Source organism: Pomacea canaliculata, linkage group LG2 (genome assembly GCF_003073045.1).
Source record: "Pomacea canaliculata isolate SZHN2017 linkage group LG2, ASM307304v1, whole genome shotgun sequence".
In the NCBI taxonomy this organism is placed as follows: Eukaryota; Metazoa; Mollusca; class Gastropoda; order Architaenioglossa; family Ampullariidae; genus Pomacea; species Pomacea canaliculata.
In genome coordinates, this window is record NC_037591.1 from 1905787 (window position 1) to 1927579 (window position 21793).

General features: G+C 37.6%; 1 protein-coding gene across 7 annotated transcripts; it reads right to left on the reverse strand.

The window, feature by feature from the left end:
- Positions 1-2461: 2461 nt before the first annotated feature.
- Positions 2462-21376, reverse strand: LOC112556376 (polyhomeotic-like protein 2). Of its 7 annotated transcripts, none has more exons than XM_025225328.1 (16): positions 21262-21376; positions 18731-19009; positions 17549-17652; positions 17244-17291; positions 12507-12774; positions 10975-11024; positions 10263-10448; positions 9711-9797; positions 8761-9034; positions 7987-8375; positions 7056-7454; positions 6567-6690; positions 5974-6135; positions 5255-5361; positions 4617-4745; positions 2462-4239 (listed from the first exon to the last, which is right to left on the reverse strand). In XM_025225328.1, the coding sequence occupies exons 2-16, from the start codon at positions 18993-18995 to the stop codon at positions 4015-4017; spliced, it is 2817 nt and encodes a 938-aa protein (XP_025081113.1). In that variant the 5' UTR covers positions 18996-19009; positions 21262-21376; the 3' UTR covers positions 2462-4014. The 7 variants fall into 7 exon arrangements, with proteins under 7 accessions (XP_025081113.1, XP_025081112.1, XP_025081111.1 ...); XM_025225327.1 differs by having other exon boundaries at positions 17549-17655; XM_025225326.1 differs by having other exon boundaries at positions 10263-10436; positions 17549-17670.
- Between the last annotated feature and the right edge of the window lie 417 nt (positions 21377-21793).

Below are 21793 nucleotides of genomic sequence, written 5' to 3' on the forward strand. Positions count from 1 at the left end.
AATCCTGTCATTTTAAAACTGTCTTGCTGGGCTTGCGATAAGTGGGTCGTGAACTTAAAAGCCGGGGTTGTGTTGTTGTGATGTTGATCAGGCCAGTGACACGAGTAACAGAAGTGTCGTGTCTGTTATCTGTCCCTCATTTAGTTCAGATATACATTGCTCATTAGGATATTTATATACAATAGCTGTCCACTTGCATTGTCAGACAGAAACTACGCGGCTTTAGCAAATATTTTGCTGTAAATACCCATTCCCCTGCACTCTTCCGTAGCAGTATGGTTAGCGTCCCACATCCTGGACACGGTAAACCACTCACAGCTGGTAGATCTTGTTGGGAAAAGTCAACCCTTCCCCCAATCCCTAAATGTTAGAGTTAGAGCCAGATGCTGAGGCGATGCAATGGTGCTGACCCCGCATCGCTGACCGTGACCCGCCAAACTGTAAGCCGACCCCTGCTTCGACCTTTGCCCTCGAGAATCTGGGGTCACTGCTGCGTGCAGACGAGATCAAACAACCCGCCGCTTGGGGCTGCCTCGGTGAGCAGCAGGTTCTGGCCCCTGTCGAACCTTAAGCATAGAGTTACATCGCGCAGATGACTAGGCGAGGCCACGTCTGTAACACGCAGCTGTGGGGAAATCGTCAATGACCGACATAGTATCCTCCCTCCACCATAATGTCTGTTTTGCTGCTGAGTGTGAGGGATCCACCCACATCTACATCAATATTTTACTACAATTATCTTTAAAACCCAAGGACTCGCAATGTTTGCTTGTTACTGAAGGGGGGACAGGGTGCGGACAGGGTGCGGACTGCCGAGTGGTTAAAGCGCTGACCTTAGAACTGAGAGGCGTGAGTTCGATACCAGTGCAGCGCAGTTGACTTTTACCTTTAACACAATTAAAGAGACTGGAAGCAATGGAACTCTCTCCCTGTCCATATCCGCCACCTACCCACTATTGAATCCTTTACACGTGCACTGAACACGCACCTCTTCATTGTTCATTACTCCTGACAGTCCACACAAAGCTAGTCCATCTGCAACCTTTCCTACTTATCTTCATCTGCAGAATCACAATACCCTTAGTTCTTGTACCAGATTCCTCTTAGTTTTCTATATTTGTCTTTTCTTAGTCATCAGTATTGTTGTTTATCCTTCCCTCCTTCGCATATAGCCCATGACTTGCTTCAAGCACGCTCCTTACGTGTGCAAGTATGCACTAGACAAGTCATGCATTTATTATTAAAATGAGGATATTATTGTGCTGATGTCACTCTACATTCTCCCATTTCCACGAATCTTCTCCTGACCCCTCCGACCTCTCTATAGTTCATGTAGTGTTGTGTACATTGGTGCATAAATAGTGCACGTAGTGTTGACTGCAAATGAGCGACAATTGTCCAGAAAGTGGTGGCCATCAATAAGACATGTTCCACATGCAATGTTTGGGAAAAAGCACCTGTCTCTTGGTGAAATTAAATGATGCCCCAGACAATGAAGTTTGTTCATTCTATCGAGAGCTCCAGTTGACTGCAAATTGTGAACTTTCTACTTGTTCCCCGTGACAAGCAACAAGTTCACAATGGGTCAAGACCTATTCCTGCCCTTCTCATCCTAATAGTAATTTTCTTTATACAGCTCTGAAATGTCAATTTTTGAAAGCAAATGTTTGACAAAACAGCCCCGTACTTTAAGCACTGAGTATTAGTCTGCCTGACATAATTCAAACAAAATGTTTGGTGAGCTTACAAGAGACTGAGTAATGCCAGCACTATTGTTTTGTGCTGCACTGGGTTTTGGTAAATGAGAGTTGGATCATCCTGAACTCTACAACAGCAACTATGGAACCAAAACATTGTTTCAGGCAAAAAGCAGTGAAAATAAAACATCACCATTAATTAGCTATTTTTGCAGGACTCTATGGCTGCCAGAAGGTTACGGTGGTTGTGAAAGATGATGTATCAACAGAAAAAAAAAATCCTCATACAAAAAAAAAAAACCAACAAAAAAAAAAACCAAACAAAAAGAAGATAGAATTAGAACTTCGCCCTTGCTGGTTTTAAATGCATGGAATTCCACCCCCCGCCCCATGTTGAGGGTTGACAGCTGTAAAACCAATGAAGTTATACATGACAGACTTCTAATAAAACCAGCACTTTAGTATAACTGTATCTCAATTATTTTGATGCCCTGGTGAAAATATGCTGTCAATGAGCTTCCTAACACGTCTTCACACCTTCACCTTAAAACTAAGGTGTTACTGAACTGATAAAATCAGGGATGGAGAACTCAGTTGCATCTCTTTTCCATTCACAAAAATGTGCATAAATTTTGAGGACAAAACCGTGACACATAAATATACAGACACTTTTACGAATGGAAAATTATCTCTATGATTATTCAATCTTTTCTAAGGTAATAAATGAACGAACGAAAACAATAATAAATGAATAGACACAAAAATGGAATACCATACACACTTTGTATTTAAATGTTAGGTACACATCTCAATATCCACAAACCTAATTTTGCAATAACATAATATTGCCCACAGAATGAGCTCAAAGTCAAAGACCTTCCTGTTACTCAAGACAATTGCAAAAAAAAAAAACAAGTAGTATTTTACATACCTGCCAAATGACTATTCAAACAACTATTCACAAGCAGAATCTCATGCAAAATTGTACATACAGCTGTACAACTGCTTGCACATTTGTGTACACATCTGTAGAAGGGAGTAGATATGGTATATGCGCACGTAAATAAGAGGAATAGATGAGGTATTTAATGCCAAAAGATTCTGCAGCCGCCGGCAAAATAAAAATCAGAAATAATGACACAACACTAAAGCAGCTGAGGTGAGGGCAGAAAACTGCCTAGAAGAAAGCAAGTTTAAATGCAGATATCTTCAATATTTTCAGTGAATGCAATTTACATGTGAATTTTGACAATGGTTAATCCTACTAACCTGTATATTCCTTGCAGGGTACAGAGATGCCATAGAACTGATATTCTCTGCAAGGTGGGAAGACACTGAACAACGTATATACTTTTATACAAAGATTGACATGTTGCTTTTTGTGACAAACATTAATTCCTTCATGCTTAAGGAGTGGAGATTATCGACTTTTTTGCAGGGATAACTTATCAGCATGCAAATAAAGAAATTTTAAGTCCAAAGAGCTATGTTTATTTCAGAACTGAAAAAGTCTCTTTATGAACTAAAAAAAACAATCAATAATGTGAAGCGAATGAGCTTTGAGGTACCAAAAATTAACTGCAAGGAATTTATTTACAAAACAGTATAAGGTGCCTTGTAAATGTGTTACAAACTGTCAGGCAAACGAATAAAACTGATCCTCATTAACATGTAAAACAGTTGAGTTTCACCACACAGGTCTCTGCTTCAGGCAGGAAATACACGACAGCTCAGAAAGTTCATGTGAAGATCCCATGTTTTATAAAACAGTTTGTGTTTTATATACATGTTGTCCAATCTCTAGGTCTCTGTCCATAAAGTGCACTATTATATATAGTCATTTTTTTTTTCAACAAAGCAACATGCAGCATGAGCAATGAACACATGGTTTGCCAGCAGAATTAGTTTGAACACATTTCTAACTCACAACCTCGAATCAAGTTACGGTTTTCCTACTTTGCTTCAGATGTGCATGCGCATGTATCTGTGTGCATGCATTTGCATAAAGAGAAAATAAGACAAAGAGAGAGACTGAGGCAAAGCAAGCATTTTTCCCCTTCTCTCTCATTAAGACTCGACAGTTATTGCATCCATGTTAAATCCTCCATGTGATATGTCTGAGGGAGAAGGTAAGTGGTCCAGCCAATCACTGCGAATAGAATGGCAATGGCACAATGGTGAAGACCACACAACTGCACTCCATAGAAGTCAATCTGCAAACTGATCTTATCAGCAAAGGAAGTCATTAACAATACACCACACACAGCAAACTGTCTTACTGGTTAAAGTCAAAAGGTTCTTGTCATTTCTTGGCATACTATACGGAACTGGTATTATTGGCACTACAGAGAGCTTCCTCTCGAAGGGAGTTGATGCGAGCACAAATCTTGAGAGCTGGGCCAAGCTTGATACTCATGGCAGTCATGAGGTGATCCTCCTTCAGCAGCAGCAAGGCTTGCCCATCAATCTCCTGCTGTCGGAACTCCTCTGCATACTCCTGACAGCCTGGCAAGGACTTGACAAACTCATATACCTCGATCACCTGGACAAAAAAGGGAAATCATCATCCACATAGCACACAACCATGAATTGCATAAACCAAGGCAATATATTTTATAAAGCTATATCTCAAACGACAAAAACAAAATAAATAAATAAAAGCCATCACACATACAGACTGAACAAACAGCCTCACTTAGACCTTTCAGTTTCTAGTCCATAAATTAAAATGAGTAGAAAAAGTTCTGCAATACTAGTAAACACATACAAAACTATGAACACAACTTCCCTATTTCACATATTTGTTTCTATTTCAAGGTCTAATCTTGTCATACTATCAGCAAGTTGTTTCTGCTTGGAACTTGTTTCAGTATTTTAATTTGAGAACGAAATAGCAAAGAAAGTAAGGCTAGTACATACACTCCACTTAGCAGGGTCAGACTTGGGAGCCTCCATTTCAACATCAAAGTCTTGTTGTGGAGGAGGGGATGCAGCAGATGAACTGGTTTCCTGTCCACTGTTAGAACTGCTCATTTCATTGGAGACAGGCTGCACAAAAAAATAACACCCTTGTTAGAACTGCTCACTTCATTGGAGACAGGCTGCACAAGAAATAATACCATAGCTGTTTCAACGACACCTATATAAGCATGCACATGTATAGGTACATGTGCACACACATTCACTCTCCATTTCTTTTTAAATGACACCCATAAAAAGGATGCACATGCCTACAACAGAGTCTGGAGGAATCCATTGATAAATAGCAATCACAAGTTAGGTCCAACTTCTCACGCTTATACTTACACTATTATAATATTATAAATTGCATAAATGGGAAATAAACCTGCATAAACAACTTATAAACTCTTTGTGGTATGTGGTTTAGAATGCACACCTGATTATGAACTAAACCAAAGGGATGTGTTTTAAGTTCATAAATGTCTCTGCTGACTGTAAATGGCATATTAGGGCTAAAAGGGAGTTGATGCTTCAAGGTGGTGGCTGTGCAAAAACCAAGAAAGCCAGATAAACCAAGAGGGCAAGCTTCCTCCCACCTTCATGTTGATGTTGTAGGCTAAGCGTCCTCCACGTCCTGCACGCCAGCCCTTCTTCATGGCTAATGGGTGTTTCTTCTTGGGTACAAATTTGCCTGCAGGATTGCCTGACCACATCCAAGAAATGTACCATTTTAGAACAGTAAAACTTAAACTTGCTTTTCTGCCAAAATTGAGTGTAAAAACATGACTTAAACATTTGTGTGTGTGTGTGTGCAAAGAATGAATTGATCAAATGCATAAGGTGCATGCTACAGCAGAAAAGAGTATTCATCCAGATCGGTATTAAGCAAGCGACGTAGTGGCAGATCAGTTAAAGTACATACATGCCATGCAACCATGTAAGGGGGAGAGGGTTAAACTGTACAAATCAGACTACAAGATTTTGCAAATGAACAGAAAGTAATACATTCTTCTCAAAGATCCCCTCTCACTCCCTTTCAACTACAAAACTAACATATATTTCTTGACAGTCCCACATTAGAGAAGGATTGATAGCAATACACAGATAAGAAGAATACCAGTTGCACTCAAATGTACCATGCCCTGCTTGTTACTTTTTTCCGCATCACAATATGCTGCTCAATATAAGTCAGTATTATGAAATATGCTGTAAGAACAAAGCCTGATGTGAAAATGTATTTTCAGGTGGAGCAAATCTCATATCAAAGAGGAGAACTGGGGTGGGGAAACAAATGACAATGTAAAGTATTAATCACCTTTGTGAAATCTCCCAACACGCCGTGAACATGCCACATTGTAACGCTTGGCACAGGCCATTGAGCAAAATCTACCAGAGTTGCGGAATTTGCTGGCCACCCGTGCCTTGCCACAGTACTCGCACTTGCGCAGATCCGCCTCTGCTGAGCCACTGAAATGGGCTTAAAAACAGAAGGCTGGCACTTCAGCGAAGATGGGTTTAGTCTACATACTCACCATGTCATGAATACATAAGCTTTCTAAAACTGTCAGTGTTTAATAACAAGATGGTATGAGACATAACAGTGTGTACAAACTATCAGGAAAAAATCCAGAGTGTGATTGCAAAAGAATAGTGAAGACTCATTTATCTTACCTTAAAAGAAAGTCTCAATAAGACTGATCAACACTGACACATTAACAGTACACACAATATAAAGACTTCTGTTATATAACACATCATCTTGATGCAGATCCATAGTGACAAAACTGGTAAAGAGAAATAGTTATGAACTTTCATAGGTAAATAAACTGCCATAAAAACTGCAAGACTTATTTTGTGTCATATTTTCAGATAAGTTGTCAGCAAATATAACTAAAAATAGAAACTGACCTTCTGACTTATTGAGGAGAGGTGGTGGTTCTTCATCGTATTCTGTAGCATCATCTTCTGACTCCTTTTCGGAACGACTTGGCTTTGGTGGCACAAACTCAGACAGCAGGGAAGATCGCTGTACCTAAAATAAATGATACAAAAAAAAAAAAAATGAGATGACTTTTAAAAATGAAAAGACAGAGAAGGAATAACAATAATTTTAGTCAATGTTAAGATATATCTTTATTACTCAACACAACCAGCCCACCTCCCAAACTGAAAACCACGAAGTCATAACATTAGAAAATAAGAAATCTGTAAACTTACTTTTAAAATGTCACTTAAAACTCATTTCTATCTAAATCATGACTCTCAAAACAACCAACCCCCAAATCTCAAGCAATGCACATCAAAGTGAATATAAATAACAGAAAGCAAATTGGTGGGGGGGGGAAAAAGGGCTGAAGTATTATACACAAATACAACTTTGCTCAGCAAAAAGCTTACAGGAAAGGGCTCTGGTCCCTCCTGTATGACAAAACCATCAATGATGTGTGTGAGGATGTGTGGTTTGACAATGGCCCTCTGCTTTTCAAAATAGGATGGCAGAGAGGGCGCCACTGTTGCAGGAAGTGATGATGTTAACACCGAAGCAGTGTCACCTGACACGGCCACCTTCTCCTCAACCACTTCCATGTCCTCTTCATCACCCTTCTCTTCTAGTTTTGTCTCCTTGCTTGCTGTCTGGGGTAGTGGAGTCTTACAAGGCACGTCAGGTGAGGGATGGGGCTTAGGGATAACAGGAGGCAAGGTGACAGGGTCTTTAACAGGGGGAGGTGCAGGGAGTGCGCTTGTGGTAATTGTTGATGCATCAGAGATAGCACCATGCTTTTTCCCCATCTCAACCTGCAAAATGCATGCAAAACTTAATTTCCTTATTCAACAACGGTTTTTCCTTCCAACACTAAAACCAAAACTATTACCAACAGGTAACAAGATTAAATAAATTATTCACTTGGCTAGTGAAAATTGTCGGCAAAATTTACTGCACCACGAAATAGTGTGACAAATACATCGGTTCATTTAACAATGCACAATGAACTTCTTAATAAGCAGGTTCTCATTTCTGCATTAAGAATTTTATGTTGTGTAATAAATCAGTGAATTCAGCAAAAGTCTCTAAGCTGTAGCCTCAGAGAGATACACTTCAGCCTGGAATTGTAGGTTTCTGTCTCATGAAACAAGTATGTTCTACAGATTTATATTTTTTAAAAAAAAAAAAAACACCTCACACAAATTATGACTTTTTTTTAAAGGATGCTACCTAACAAAAAATACTTTACCCACTAAATGCAACAGTCACTCATGAACCAAGAGCTCCAACAAAAAAAGTCTTTGGCAAGGTTTTAATGTTTTTATAGTACAACACATTGTTTACCTCTGAGTCTGACTGACTCTTTGGGCCAGAAGTCAAAGTCACAGCGGCGGAAGCTGTTGGTCCAGACGGTGCAACAGGTATGGGAGGTGCAACAGGTGTGCTAGGTGTTGATGGACTGGATGTTATTGGAACTGCAGCGACTTTGATTTGTGCTGTGCTGACCGATGCAATATTAGATGCTGATGCTACAGTAACTGTGGTGGTTGCTGTGGCAGTTGCGGTACTGACTTTGGTGGACGAACGTCCACGAGCCTTCTGCTTGGGAACAATGGTGGGGATGTTTAGGCGAGGAGCAGCAGTTGCCATGGAACCTGACACGCTTGGCTGAATCTTGGCAGTGACTGTTGTCCGAGATGTGGATGGCAAAATAGTCTTACCAAGACCTGTACCTATTTAAAAATGTTAATGAAAATCTTCCAAATCAGCACAAAGCACACATTCTTATACATTCTATCTTTATTCAAACATTTAAATGATAAATCAACCACTCAGAAAAATTCCTTTTCGCTTCTTCTGCCCACCAAAATGAAACAGCCTTAACTGGTCCCCTATTTTTTCACTTTTAAAACATTGAGTATGAACCATGCTAGCCTTTGTTTCCACTTTATATAAAGCAGCATAACTCTATTTCCCATGTTTACACAACATGGATTAAATAACTTTTGTCATAAATAATTGAGCCTTTGGAACGCATTAGATTTTAATGCGCAATAACATTCCTTCACTTATCTTACTCCACTCTAAGATGCACATTTATGCCTACTGCTATTCTACCTGTAATGGCTACGGTCTTGAGTTGCTGAGTCTGAGGTTGCTGCTGTTGTTGCTGCTGCTGCTGTTGCTGCTGCTGCTGGGCTTGTTGCAGATTTGGTTCCAGCTGCACTTTGTTACCCTTCAGTGTTGGGTAGCCTTGCATGCTAGTTTGCATCATGTTTTGGATCTGCTGTGTAGGCTGCATGGGCCTAATGTACAAAGACTGGCCAGCCAGGAAAGCCTGTGACTGACTTTGACCTGCCAACAGGGGCTGGTGAGTTGCCAAAGGGATGCCCTTAAGAAGACAGAGTTAAACAAAAAGAATGTAGTCTTAGTGAAAATCTAAACGTTTCAAGTTAAAAACAGTGTAAATAGTGTTGTCTCGTCGGCTGATTCATTCAGCACCTGCCTGCTCTTCAGCTCCCTCCCTCCTCCCCTGCCATCTGCCTACCACCATCAACAGTACGCCTTCATCTCCTCCAAAAATTAATAAACATAACAGTATTATTTATACTATTTAGTCATTAACATTTACTATCCAGTATTGTATATTATACTGTATTTACGTATAAATTGTGTTGTGGGAGGGTTGGAGCACATGAATCCTATTTCCTTTATTTTATATGGGAAAAATAGTTTTAACATACTAGTTTTTTTTACATGTGAGCTTGGTTGTGGAATGGATTTATTAAACTCATACATAGAGGTACTACTGTATCAGAATTGTTTATTCATTTTTCTTTAGCAAATAATTGTTTTTTCATTTGCCTTTTATCAGCAAGCGTTTGTAACACAACCCAAAACAAAGAAGAAGAGCACACTAAATCCCCAGCACAGTTAATGAAATGAATGGAGTACCAAGATGGTATTTTTGGCTTCTTATCCACAAACAGGCAAGATGGCTCAAACACTGAGGACTAACGATCACTAAACAGAAGGCTTAACAAAATTCAAGCACAGAGATGACGTACTTGGGTGTTTTGGCCACTCTGAAGTGCACCAGAGTTGTCCAACATGGATGGTGGCACCACCTGACCTGTAGGTGTTACACCCCAGACCTGCCACACATTTAGACCATCAGCACTTTTAAGGTGAAATTTGCATCATTCTTAACTATCCAACTCATGACTAGTATAAATACTTCTTTTGAAGCTGCAAAAAAAGTGAAGTGGTAAAACTGCAGAAACAACACTGTAAAAACAATACTTGAAAATTGGAAGGTCTGAAAATTATACATTCAAAATAAGATTACTTGTTGCAAGTTAATTCAAGAATTCATTCTAAGGCAAAAAGTCTAAGCTACAATATGGGAATGGGAGGAAAAGAATAACCAGAAACAAATGCTAACGAAAGTGAAGAAAAGTGTAGTGGTAGTGTACCTGCTAGATTTTAAAATATTGTAGTCAATGTAGTAAATACCTTATACAGTTGTTTGAAAACAAATGCAAAGACATTCTACTAAGATGCGGCACACAGCACATAGTGAGAGTGGTACATCTAAAGGTTTATCTGTTGACAGTTACCTGGTGAAGATTGGCTAGAGCTTGCAGAAGAGCTGGGTTAGCAAGCATTGGCTGGGAGGTAATGATCTGTCCTGTATTAGCAACCAGTTGTGGCTGACTCAGCCGAATAGGAGCTTGTGAATTGATCAACTGTGGCTGACCCTGCAGGGGCATTGCCAGTGACTGACCCTTGGACTGCAACACAGACTAGCAAGTTGGCACTGCATATTTAGAATGAGCAATTCAAGAGGTGCAAGTAAAAAAAAAAAAAAAATATATAAAGCTAGTGAAATATAGAAAATAGTAGGTTTTCATGAACAATGGGAACATAACTTCACAACATAAAATAGTAACATTTTCACTGCCCTGAAGGGTGACATTTTACATTCTGTAAAACAGTTATGCTAGAAATATTTTACACAAGTTTAAAGTACTGGAAATATAAAAACATGATTAAAGATATATTTTGTGCTTAATGCAATGCTGCTGGTTTTTTTTTTTTAAATTCTCAATGGCACTGAAAAATTATAAAGAAAGCAATATCAAGACATAAAGAGTACAACAATTTGTAGAAAACATTAACTAATCAGAATCAAAACTGTACTCATGATATTTTTACTTTTTCAAATTTCAGGAAACTCTGTAATATGTACATATGTGTGCACATCCATATTCATAAACACATCTATACACATAATTAGTAGCTGCATAGTTAATGTTCTATACTTCTTACCTGAGTAACAAACGTGGGAGTAACATTACCAGCCTGTGAGAAGACATTGCCTGTAAAATAAATAGGAATGCATCAAATATCAGATGGTAACATCAAAAATAGCCTCTATATAGATTTATCATGCATACTTTAACACATCATTTAAAACATAACAATACATGGCACAGTTCTCTTTACAATTAGCAAAAGAATTTACAATGTCCAATGCAAAATTATTTTTTTTGTATTTATGCTACCAAATATCCAACCAACCAACAAATAAACGAATTTGCTTTATTGCATTTTATCGATTGACTGCTTTATCATACGTTAAGGTCTTGTCAGAAAATGCCAAGATTAGAAAATAGATGTGTTAAAAGGAACATAACCATTTGTGATAAAATAAACAGAAGTATACAGTGCATTCAGCTTCATGAGGGAAAGGAGGTGTATCTGTATATAAAATAGTAAAAACAGCTTATCATAATATAGATAACACATGAGAAAATTCAGGGTCCAGTAGCATACAGAAGGATATACATTCTGAAGAATGCCATGTTCGCAGTGGTGGTTCACTGTACTGGTTGCCAGATCCCTTATGTTGCCCTAATCTACACTTCTATTTAGTTTTAGGTACCTTAGGGAACTGTAGAAAACCTCTTAAATAACAATGCATCAAACAAAAATTTTTTTTTTTAATGGGTACTATAACTGAAAATTTTAAACAGCAAGGAAATGTACCCATAGGAAGATGTCTCCAGGCCATTCACAATAAATATTTTAATAAAAAAATTATTTTCAGACGCTTTGCGATCAGTTTTTCTTATTGTGCAGTATCATGCATAAATCATATTAGAGTTCCAAATCAAGTAAAGAAAATTTTGTTAGGGGTTGGTTTGTTTGTTTGCGTTTAACGTCGTGCCAGCAACTAGAGTTATATCACGGTGACAAAAGGTAATCTTAACTAAACAAGTTTAGAGAAAACCTCCCAAGTGAAATAACCATAACATTCTTTAAAAATTCAACGCAAGAAACAAACAATATGTAAAAGAGTGGGTCAAGTGTAAAAAGGCATGGTGAAACCCAAAAAGGCCACCAACAAACCAAAAATCAAGAGAAAACAATCCCAAGGACATAAAATTTTAAAAATTTGATGGTAAAGTCCTATTCTTTAAAAATGTAAGGATTGCTGCCAATGGGATGGACCTGAACAAAGAATTTTCTGTAAAAAACTGTCGACCGATAGTCTGGAGCTCACGACAAACAATCATAATATATACCACACTAAAACTTCTCCTACACCATGGGTGGGAAGGGGGTCTGAAAATAGCTTACATCATACAACAGACACTAACGGTGATGTTGCTATAACTTATAAAAAGATCATAATATTAACAAATGTACATAGCCATGCACTTTATTCTGGTGTTAGTAGGTATGACAGTCTACAATTCTAATGGGTCTAAAATCTTAACACTTCTGGATAGAAAACTTTATGCATTTAACTCTAAAAAGAATGATAAGTAAGAACATGTGTGTGTATGATATTTTACCTATCTGACCCAGAACCAGTGGTGCTGCACTCTGAGGTGGCAGCATGGTGGGCTTGCCTGCCACCATGGTAGCTGACCCAGACACTTGAGGTTGCCCTTGAGCCTGACCTTGTTGCTGACCCTGAGTTTGACCCTGTGTCATGTTTTGATTTTTGCTGCCATTAGAAGCAAGTTTTGCACCACCATTATTGACAGGCATAGCCATGGAAACTGCTGTTAAATTAGTGTTGGGACCACCTGCTGCCATCTGTGCTGCTTGACTTGGTGTCTGTAACAGGAATATTTCAATCTTTACCAAAATATTTACACATGCAAATATAAAAAAAAAATTCAGTCACAAGCATTAGATGTAACATTTATCACAGTGTTAGACTTTCTCTGAAATCTCATTTTGGATACTTAAATAAGTAAAATTAATAATAGTTGGAGACATTTCTGAAAATACATTAATAGCCAAAAGAACATGTTAATAATTTTCATATTTTTAAATTATGCTAAAACTGCAGATTCCTTAAGTCCAACAACAGATAGTTATTGTAATATCAGAGTTATTCAGCATCACTCTATAATTCATTCTTCAAAGATCACAGTGTGACTACAGAAGCTCTGATCTACGGACGGAGGGGGAGAGAAGATAAATATTGCAGCTAAATGGCAGAGAACAAAGGAATGACACGAGTGACACACTGATGTTGAAAAAATAAAGCAGCTGTATTTTTGGGTTTATACTAAGGCATCAACCATGTAAAGAGGTACCATGTCCAGAGAGGAATTATGCATGTGTTGATGGCACAAAGTCAGTGTAACACCCTAAAGAATAGAACCTGTTAATAAAGTGGAGCAACTCCATCATGGACTTTGCTCATCCCCCTTTCCTCTCTCTCTCCCTTACAAACACACATATGCGTACAAATACCCAAAAAGGGGCGGAATAAAAAGTGAAAGAATACTGCTCTAGAAGTGATGGCAGAAAATGAAAGGAGAAAATGGGAGCAGGATAGGTGGGACTCTGCAAGAAAACAACATAAAAACAAAACCAATGTTGAAAAATGAGGTGTCGAGAAAAGAATGAATTGTGAAGTTGTTTACTGGTTGGTTAGTTATAGCCAGCATGTAAGCATACAAACAAACAAAAAATCCCCAAACAGCTAAAGGCTTTGGATACAGTCTAAGATTACAAGTCACTGTAAACAAGCAAGAGGTGGATAACGTTAAGGTACAAAAAGCACATAAATGTCCAATAAGCAGTAGATGAGACACAGAGAGTTATTTGTGAAACATTGATACAGTTTGTCCCAAAAGACACTAAAACTTCCTGTTTGTTGGAGAAAAACTCAAAATAAGACCTATAAAAGTGTCTCATCAATGTCTGCAGGAAAAAATATGCAGTCATAAATTAAAATTCAGCAATAATATTGTCAACTAATGTCAGTCTGTGGGATCTCCACCAGCCAGCTTGGAAAATAAGAGAGCATTGTAATTATCCCACACAAAAAAAAAAAACAAAAACATGTCACTCAGACGACAGCTGGTGCATAACATCATGTTTCCAGTTTCTTGCAAATGACCTCCAGTCAAAAGATTGTCAACGCATAACAAGGACAAGCAAGTACAACCTATTAGATCTATCACTGACATTTTTAGGTAACACATTTACCTTGTACATGGCAACACTTTTCATGAAGCAACTTTTAAAATCTTGATACTTAAAATCCCACTGAGCAAGTCACAAATAAGCTTTAACAGTCATTCCCACTCTTAAATCATTTTTCATTTCTTAAATCTCCTCAATGAAACAGTATTATCTTCTTCCCCCAAAATATGCTATCAAATTCATTCTTTTTTATATTTTTTTAAACTCTGCTGCAGTAGGCACATAATACATTATTGAATAACATAACAAAAGGTCCCGAACTCTAGTTGCCTTAGGTCAAATGATATTTAAATAGCTCAAAGTGTTTAGGGCGTAGTCTGTGGAAACTTAGAGCTCAACACTTTCCTTCTACCATCATTTACCTTCCCCGACATAAAAAAAATTACACCTTTCTGCTTGGGGAGGGCAAGAGGAGTTTTCCTTTTTTAAAAAAAGACTACTACACTGAAGCACAGGTACATCTACAACTGAACAATCGATGGCTGTAGTTGTGTCACATTTTACTATAAGAGGGAATAAAAAATATGTAAAATAGATTGTGAATGGTAGAGTGAAGTCAAAAGAAGTTTTTAAATTGTATGTAAATATAAAATGGTGAACTGAAATAAGTAAATATAACTAGACTGCTTTTTTTGCATACCAAAGAGATTGTAACAGAAAGGAGAAAACACAAAGACACATAGCTTGTCATCTAGCAAATGGAGCAGCCAACTGGAGCAAATAAGGCCTGGTGTACCATCTATGTAGTTAATATGTAAACAACTGTGCCATTGTAATTTCACACAAAAAAGATTATTAGCATGAAGGATCTGGCATGTGAAAGCCTTTACTTCTGCATCTATAGAGGATACAAACTGATCTACTGGTAGCATAAAGGTAAGATTAAGTTTTGGTTTTACACAGGCGATACACAGATAAGCTGATAAAAATGTTTATACGCTGTGAAAAAAGAAGCTGCTAAACATTCAATGAGGAAAAGAATGTGCAAATATCACTAGAGTGTTAGTATTAAAAAAGGTACTAGCCAAGAGAAGAAAAAAAATCTTTCACTTTAAAATACTACATAAGATTGTTAACTGAAAAATATATGTACACACACTATACATCTTCCTTACAAAGCTACATTCCACAGCCTTTGTCCACAGTAACAAAAATGTGTATATAGCAGATAAAACATTAAATACGAAACACAGTTTTCTTTCAATAAGGAAACTTCTTTTAAATTCCACTGTTTCACTTTTCAACCACTCTGTTTTAATATGTGACATGTCCGTCTACAAAATTTCTACAAAGATTAGATATACCATAATGGGACACTGAGCTTTACATTCGCATACTTTAGTCTGAAGTCCTTGGTTTACAAGTTACTAACTGGGATGCCCAGTTAGAAATGTGGTTAAAACAATCGCTTGTTACCACTGCAATAGGGCCCTGGGCTCAATTCTCTTTATAGAACTCTTTCTGCATCTGACACCTGTTCACAGGGCTGGCCTTTGGGAGCTTTTTTCAGGATGTCTAGTTTTCTCCATTTCCTCTTCCCCATTAGTGCAAAATCACCTCAAGATGAAAATACTTTCCTACTAAAACCAACAACTTTCCAAAAAGAAAGCCACTTTTGTAATTGTAAAAAAATTCAAAAACATGTTGACAGATCTGTTAAACTTTGTTTCTAAATCAGCTTGCAAGACATCAATAGTCTTTTTCTCAAAAGAGCTTAACCTATTTATGCATGTGACCTAAAGATATTCAAGGAACAAGAATTTGAAGAGAAAAAATATTTTGTTCCAATAAAGGAATGTGAGGAATAAAGGGTTAAAAAGAAACAGGAAACTGAAAAAGACTTCTGCAGTGGTGTACTTATTTATACTTTTTTCCCCAATTCTATTTGTGTGTGTCACTTTCTCACACGTACAAATATTTTGTTCATTATTATCACCTAGTTACAACAAATATTTTAGATAAATCATACAGCTTTAAAAAACATCACTTTACCAAATTTACCCTTTCAACTGTCTACACACATTGTATAGACATGAATTTCTTGACAGAAGTCCTTTAATTAAAGATGTAGTCTGTGAAGCATTCTTTACAAAATATTATAGAAGTTTCTTCTTTCTACAGATGATAAAATTTGACAACTACTCTGTCCCTTAACTGTGACCACACATGAGGTGGTGGTGGGGGAATAGGTGTATTACGCTGAGCCAGCAACTAAGGCTATATCATGGCAAGGCAGCCAGCCCTGTAAGCAGATGCCACATGAAGAGAAACAATAGCATGCTCAAGACAAGAGCTGAACTCAGGACAACCAGCCTCAGTATTGGTGACAGACGCTAACCATTGTGCCACCTGAATGCTAGTGGGTAGGGAACGTGATGAGAGACACCATTAAGTCTCAGTTAATAACTACAGCCTGTAAACTTACTTGCAAAGCCTATGCAACTATCCACTCAGGTCACACTAAGGCAAAGGGCCATAACATGCTCCATGTCCGCTCTTTCTGTTTAATAATATGAGGTCAACATCCAATCTTAATGGTATATGATTTTTGTCTTCCAATTTTGTTCACTTGTCAAAAAACAGGACTTGAAAACTTTGTATGAAAACTAAAGATACTAAGAATTCTTTTTGGAATGTTATGATGGAAATTTTAAGCTCAAAAAGGTGGGCAGGGATAATTGCAACGTTGCCCACCTCTTTTTTTATTCTTGGGTTCTGTTTGCCTTTTACAATAAAAGCCTAGTTTACACAGAATCTGGGAAATGAACCAAAATGTCAAAGCTAAAATTTATTCAGACCTAGCATTCTGATATTTTGCCTTTTAGTTGTTTTCTTCATTCCTAACTTTGCTGTTTAGACAAAATATGAGTGATAAAAAGCAGGAAGAAAAAGGGAAAATTAAATGCATTGCTTGTCACAACAAGAACAGGTGGATGGTGAACATCAGCACCACTACAACACCTGACCATGGCGCACATGTATTGCTCAAGGGTGAGTTCCTATCATGGTGGCTTAAAAGGCAACACGGACAAAAAACAATGCAGAGCCACTTGGTTATCAGCAGCCAAAATGCAAAAACTTACTAATGGTGTATCAGAAGGTATGCGCCTCAGGGCCTGCTCAATGTTCAACTAGTGAAAAACAAAATTATTCCATCAACTGTGAATCCTCAGAAACAAGAAAGACAACATGTTATTTGAACATCTTTCATCTAAAAGAGCCAACATGAGCTCATTATGTAAAAACACCAATTTGGTGACCAAAACTTTAGACAGAAGTAAAATGTATTTCCCATTCTAAATGCTACCTTCAGTAAATAATCTATGCTTAATGGATGAAAAGCTGAGTGACATTTTATCAAGATAGTCTGGACTTATCGATAACATACCAGCTGTGATGATGCTGAAGGGGACAGTAGCCCACCAGAATTGTTTGGATTTGCTGATGGTGGCCTCCCTTGCATGGCCATATTTAACTGATTCATTTGCATGGCTGCTGAAAGCAATTCCACTGCAGACGTGTCATGAAAAATGTTAATATTTATGTTCTGTTGTTGTAATGGACAAGTATTATAGAATGTTAAAATATATTTATTTGCATATATGGTTATTAAAAGTAACTTTTGTCACTGTTGCTTCTATTCAAACACGAAAAATAAGGTTCCTTAGACATCTTAAAGCGAACCTTCTTATGTAATTACTATGTTAAATAATAATAGTTTCTTGATAAACTTACATGGTCAACAATGACCTAAATAAAGAACGACACACATACCCTCATTAAGTTAATCCTTTTAAGGTAAGCATAAAGATTTATTTTTAATGTAAAATATAAGCTGGATAATAAAGCATTTATTATCTGACAATAGAATAGCATCTTCAGCATAACAAAGGTAGCTATGGAAAACTTGTACCCTATACATGACAATCGAACATCACTAACAATCCATACATAGTCTTTAAAACTGTTGTTGGAAAACAGAGCTTCTGATTTGTGAGCTGACAATATACTCATTTTCAGTGTACTCTAAAGGGCTATTCTTATCGTGAAATGAACTGCACTTTGTGGGGTTTGCATGCCTTGTGAGCTTTGCCTTGAAAGGTTTGAAAGGATAGGATGTGGTTCTTTTTCTTGCAATGAATGACCTATATTGATCAGCTGTAGCCAATTGGAATGCTTAAACAGAGTCTGCTCTCTTTTACATCCAAATTTACGAAAGTATCTTTTCATCAGTGTTGTCTGCTATACTGCTTACTACCCATAATCCTCTAAGTGACGTCACCTTGCAAGAGAGACCTTGTTAAATGTGAGCGGGATGGTGTTGCAAAGCTACACTGCAAGCAAAATCTTGCCCACGCAAACCTTCAAAAGAATGCAACATGAGAAAAGCCCTTTTGTTGAGCACTCTGACTCCTTTGCTTTGCCTCAGTCCCTTCCTAAAAGATTATTTAACATGAAATGCAGATGTGTTGGGTCACTTTAAAATATTTACAAAACTGATCATAAGGTAGTGACCATGAACAGGGAATCCAACATGCAAAACTGTGATGCCTAAAAAGCAAGTACTTACCTTGCACAGCAGCATTTTGCAGCATTAGCTGCTGCTGTTGCTGCTGGCTGTAAAACTGAGGAAGGTAAGCTGAATTCTGCATAGGCCCTGGCAACACCTGTAGCTGAGGCAGAGGTGTTGGTGACCTTAAAGTATTCGCTGTGGCCATGATGGACTGTGGAGGCTGTGGAACAGAGGCTGTCACAGATGAACCTGGTGCACTCCCACGCTGCTGCTGCTGTTGCTGCTGCTGTTGTTGTTGCTGCTGTTGCTGCTGGTCTGCCATTGTAAATGCTGCTTCTGAAAATACAATTTTATAGTACTCTCTCTAGATCTCATTCAGTGAGTTTCTTATGCACTTCCTAAAAGAGGTAATCAAAAAGTAGAAGATGCCTTTAATCATACATTTACTTGACGTGACTTACAAAAGTGAAGTCAAACTCAATGTGAACAAGACAAAGAAAAATTTGATAATAATGCTAAGAAGCTCCTTCCTAACACTAACAGGATGTAGTCTCTGCAATGAAGTTTTTGTAATCTGACCAGAACAGTCTATATGTCTCTTTAACATTTGATCTCCTATTGATAACAGCTTACTGTAATGTAAACATGTCAATGTTCATTCATGTCAGAGAGTTTGATCTCTTTCTGTGCCTAATGATCTTTACCAGTTTATGCTTGTTAAAAACAAAAGGTGTTAAATCAGTCAGATTGTGGGAAAGAATACCTCATATGAAGATCGAACAAGTCATTAAAAATAGTAATCCATTTAACCCTTTAGTTTTCAAAATCTTATTCTTGATAGGAACAACAATAAATGAACAAGAAACCAAAACATTGTCAACAATAACAATTATCAACTTTATTGGTCCCAGTGGGCAATTTTAACATGGGAAGGTGCTCTAGTTACAGTAAATTAAAAGTTCACTACAAGGTGGAAGAATACACGGTTACGCGGCCTGGGATCAAGGACGGCGTCACCCTAGTTGCATTGTACGCCATTTTATATGTGTTTTTTGATAATTACTGTGTAAGGATAGGAATAAGTGCTTACAGTATGTTACTGTAGTATGTTTCGACTTATAGCGAAAATCGGTTTATGACGCAACGTTAGAATGGAACAATGTCGTAAGTCAAGCACCGCCTGTATATATACAATAAAACAACCAACAACTTGTATCAAGATTAATCATGTGCGCATCTATAACATCACACACACACATACCCTGACACTTCATCTGAGGTTGAGCAGCTGGACCGCAGATGGCACAAATGATTTCAGATGTGAGTCTGTTACTTTTGCATACAGGCATGGAATAGCGTTTACCTGAGCTTAGTTAGACAAATTCTTTCGTTAGTACAAGTTCAGGTATAGACAAAATGCGCAAAGCTTTCCTAACTGTTTGTTGGTTACAAAAAGAAGCTAAATCCCTCTGTCTGACACCAATTATCTTAGAATAGATGTGGACATTACTGTTCAGACTGTTCCTATCATGGACAGAGATACTGCGAAACCAGCATACAAATGAAAAGGGTAAAAGACTCACAATAAATGACTGGTAGAAACGGCCTAAGATTACTTGAATAACTGAAAAACTATTGAGCTTACAAAGAAGGCACATCCTTTGTTGATCACGTTTAACAATGTGTTCGGTGTTTAAATTCCATTTGAGCTGGCATCAAAAATAGTTCACCAGGTACCCAGTTGAATTTCTCTCAAAAGATAAGAAAGCTTAATTGTACATATAAAACTTATTTACTACTTAAAGTAATAGGAATCTTGTTTTTGACTTTGTAAGAGTTTATGATAAAAAATAAAACAAAGGCTAAAAAATAGGTCAGCCCTTGAGATTTGGTCCTAACTGCATTCAAGAGAACAAAGGAAGGAAATCCTTTTAGGCCTGTCATGTAATACCATTCCTTGTGAAACAAATCTTTTTTGTTTGAATGTGCATCTTACTGACTAAAGGTAGGATCTAATCCTGCAAGTGTTTAAGTACAATCGACAGTTAGAATTGACCCAATATGTAAAAAAAAAAAAAAATCGAAGTTTGTCAATAATCAATGCCTGATTTCTATGTAAATAAGAAAATAAGCTAAAATAGTCTGATTGAATTTGTTTCCATAGTTCATAACAGGATTAAGCTAAATTGTCTGTAGTTAACAAATTACTATTCTCCAAACATAAAGTTATAAACATTCGCATCGATGTAGATTTAGCTGCATACGAACGTCTTTGCCTTGTGAAGCCATCCAAATAAAAGCACCAAACTCTGCAAATTTTAGTTCTTAAGCGATTAAGTCTTAAGTGTTTTCCAAAACAGCACAATCCGAGTTTTACAGTTCATATATCATGACGTATCCTAATTGTGACACAAGTGACAGGAGTGAGGTTTGCAAACAATGAATCTGATCAAAGTAAATAACTGTTGGCACGCTTTCTGAAAGATATACTTAGTATAATAAGAAGCACATCAGAAGCATTCAGATAAGGTATTCGAAGGAAGAAAACCAAGTGCTCACAACAACAATGCTAGTGCCATGATAATTACCTCTGGGCACAAAGACACTTCTTCTAGATTCCAGTCATTGTTCGGCTGCCATTTTCCTCCCGTATGGCGCTCGGACGTTTTGATTGGCTGCGAGGGCTTCTCACAAGGGAGTTAACAATAAAACATCTTGTTCCACTACTTACGTCCCTTAGTCTGTAATAGGCAAGGTGATCGAGAAAAGCACAGTTATGTGATTAAATGGAAGTCTTTGTAAAATGCAATGTTCAAATTATCAAAATTGAAACAAATCGATCATTTGATATAGCACATTGATGGCAAACACTCTCACACAGCGTGATTGACCCGGGCTGATCAAAAGATACTTTATTTATCCCAGAGGGCAATTGAAAGCATCGATCTCTCTCTTAAGAAGCACAACAACAATCAACAATACTATAACATATTCATTTCCGTTCCACCAAACAGACCCTCATGCAGTCGTGATTCGAGATTGCATATGATCTACATTCATTCGCACATAGCGTTTAAAAGTCGCACGGCCGAAACAACAAAGAACAGCCTCAATCTGTTG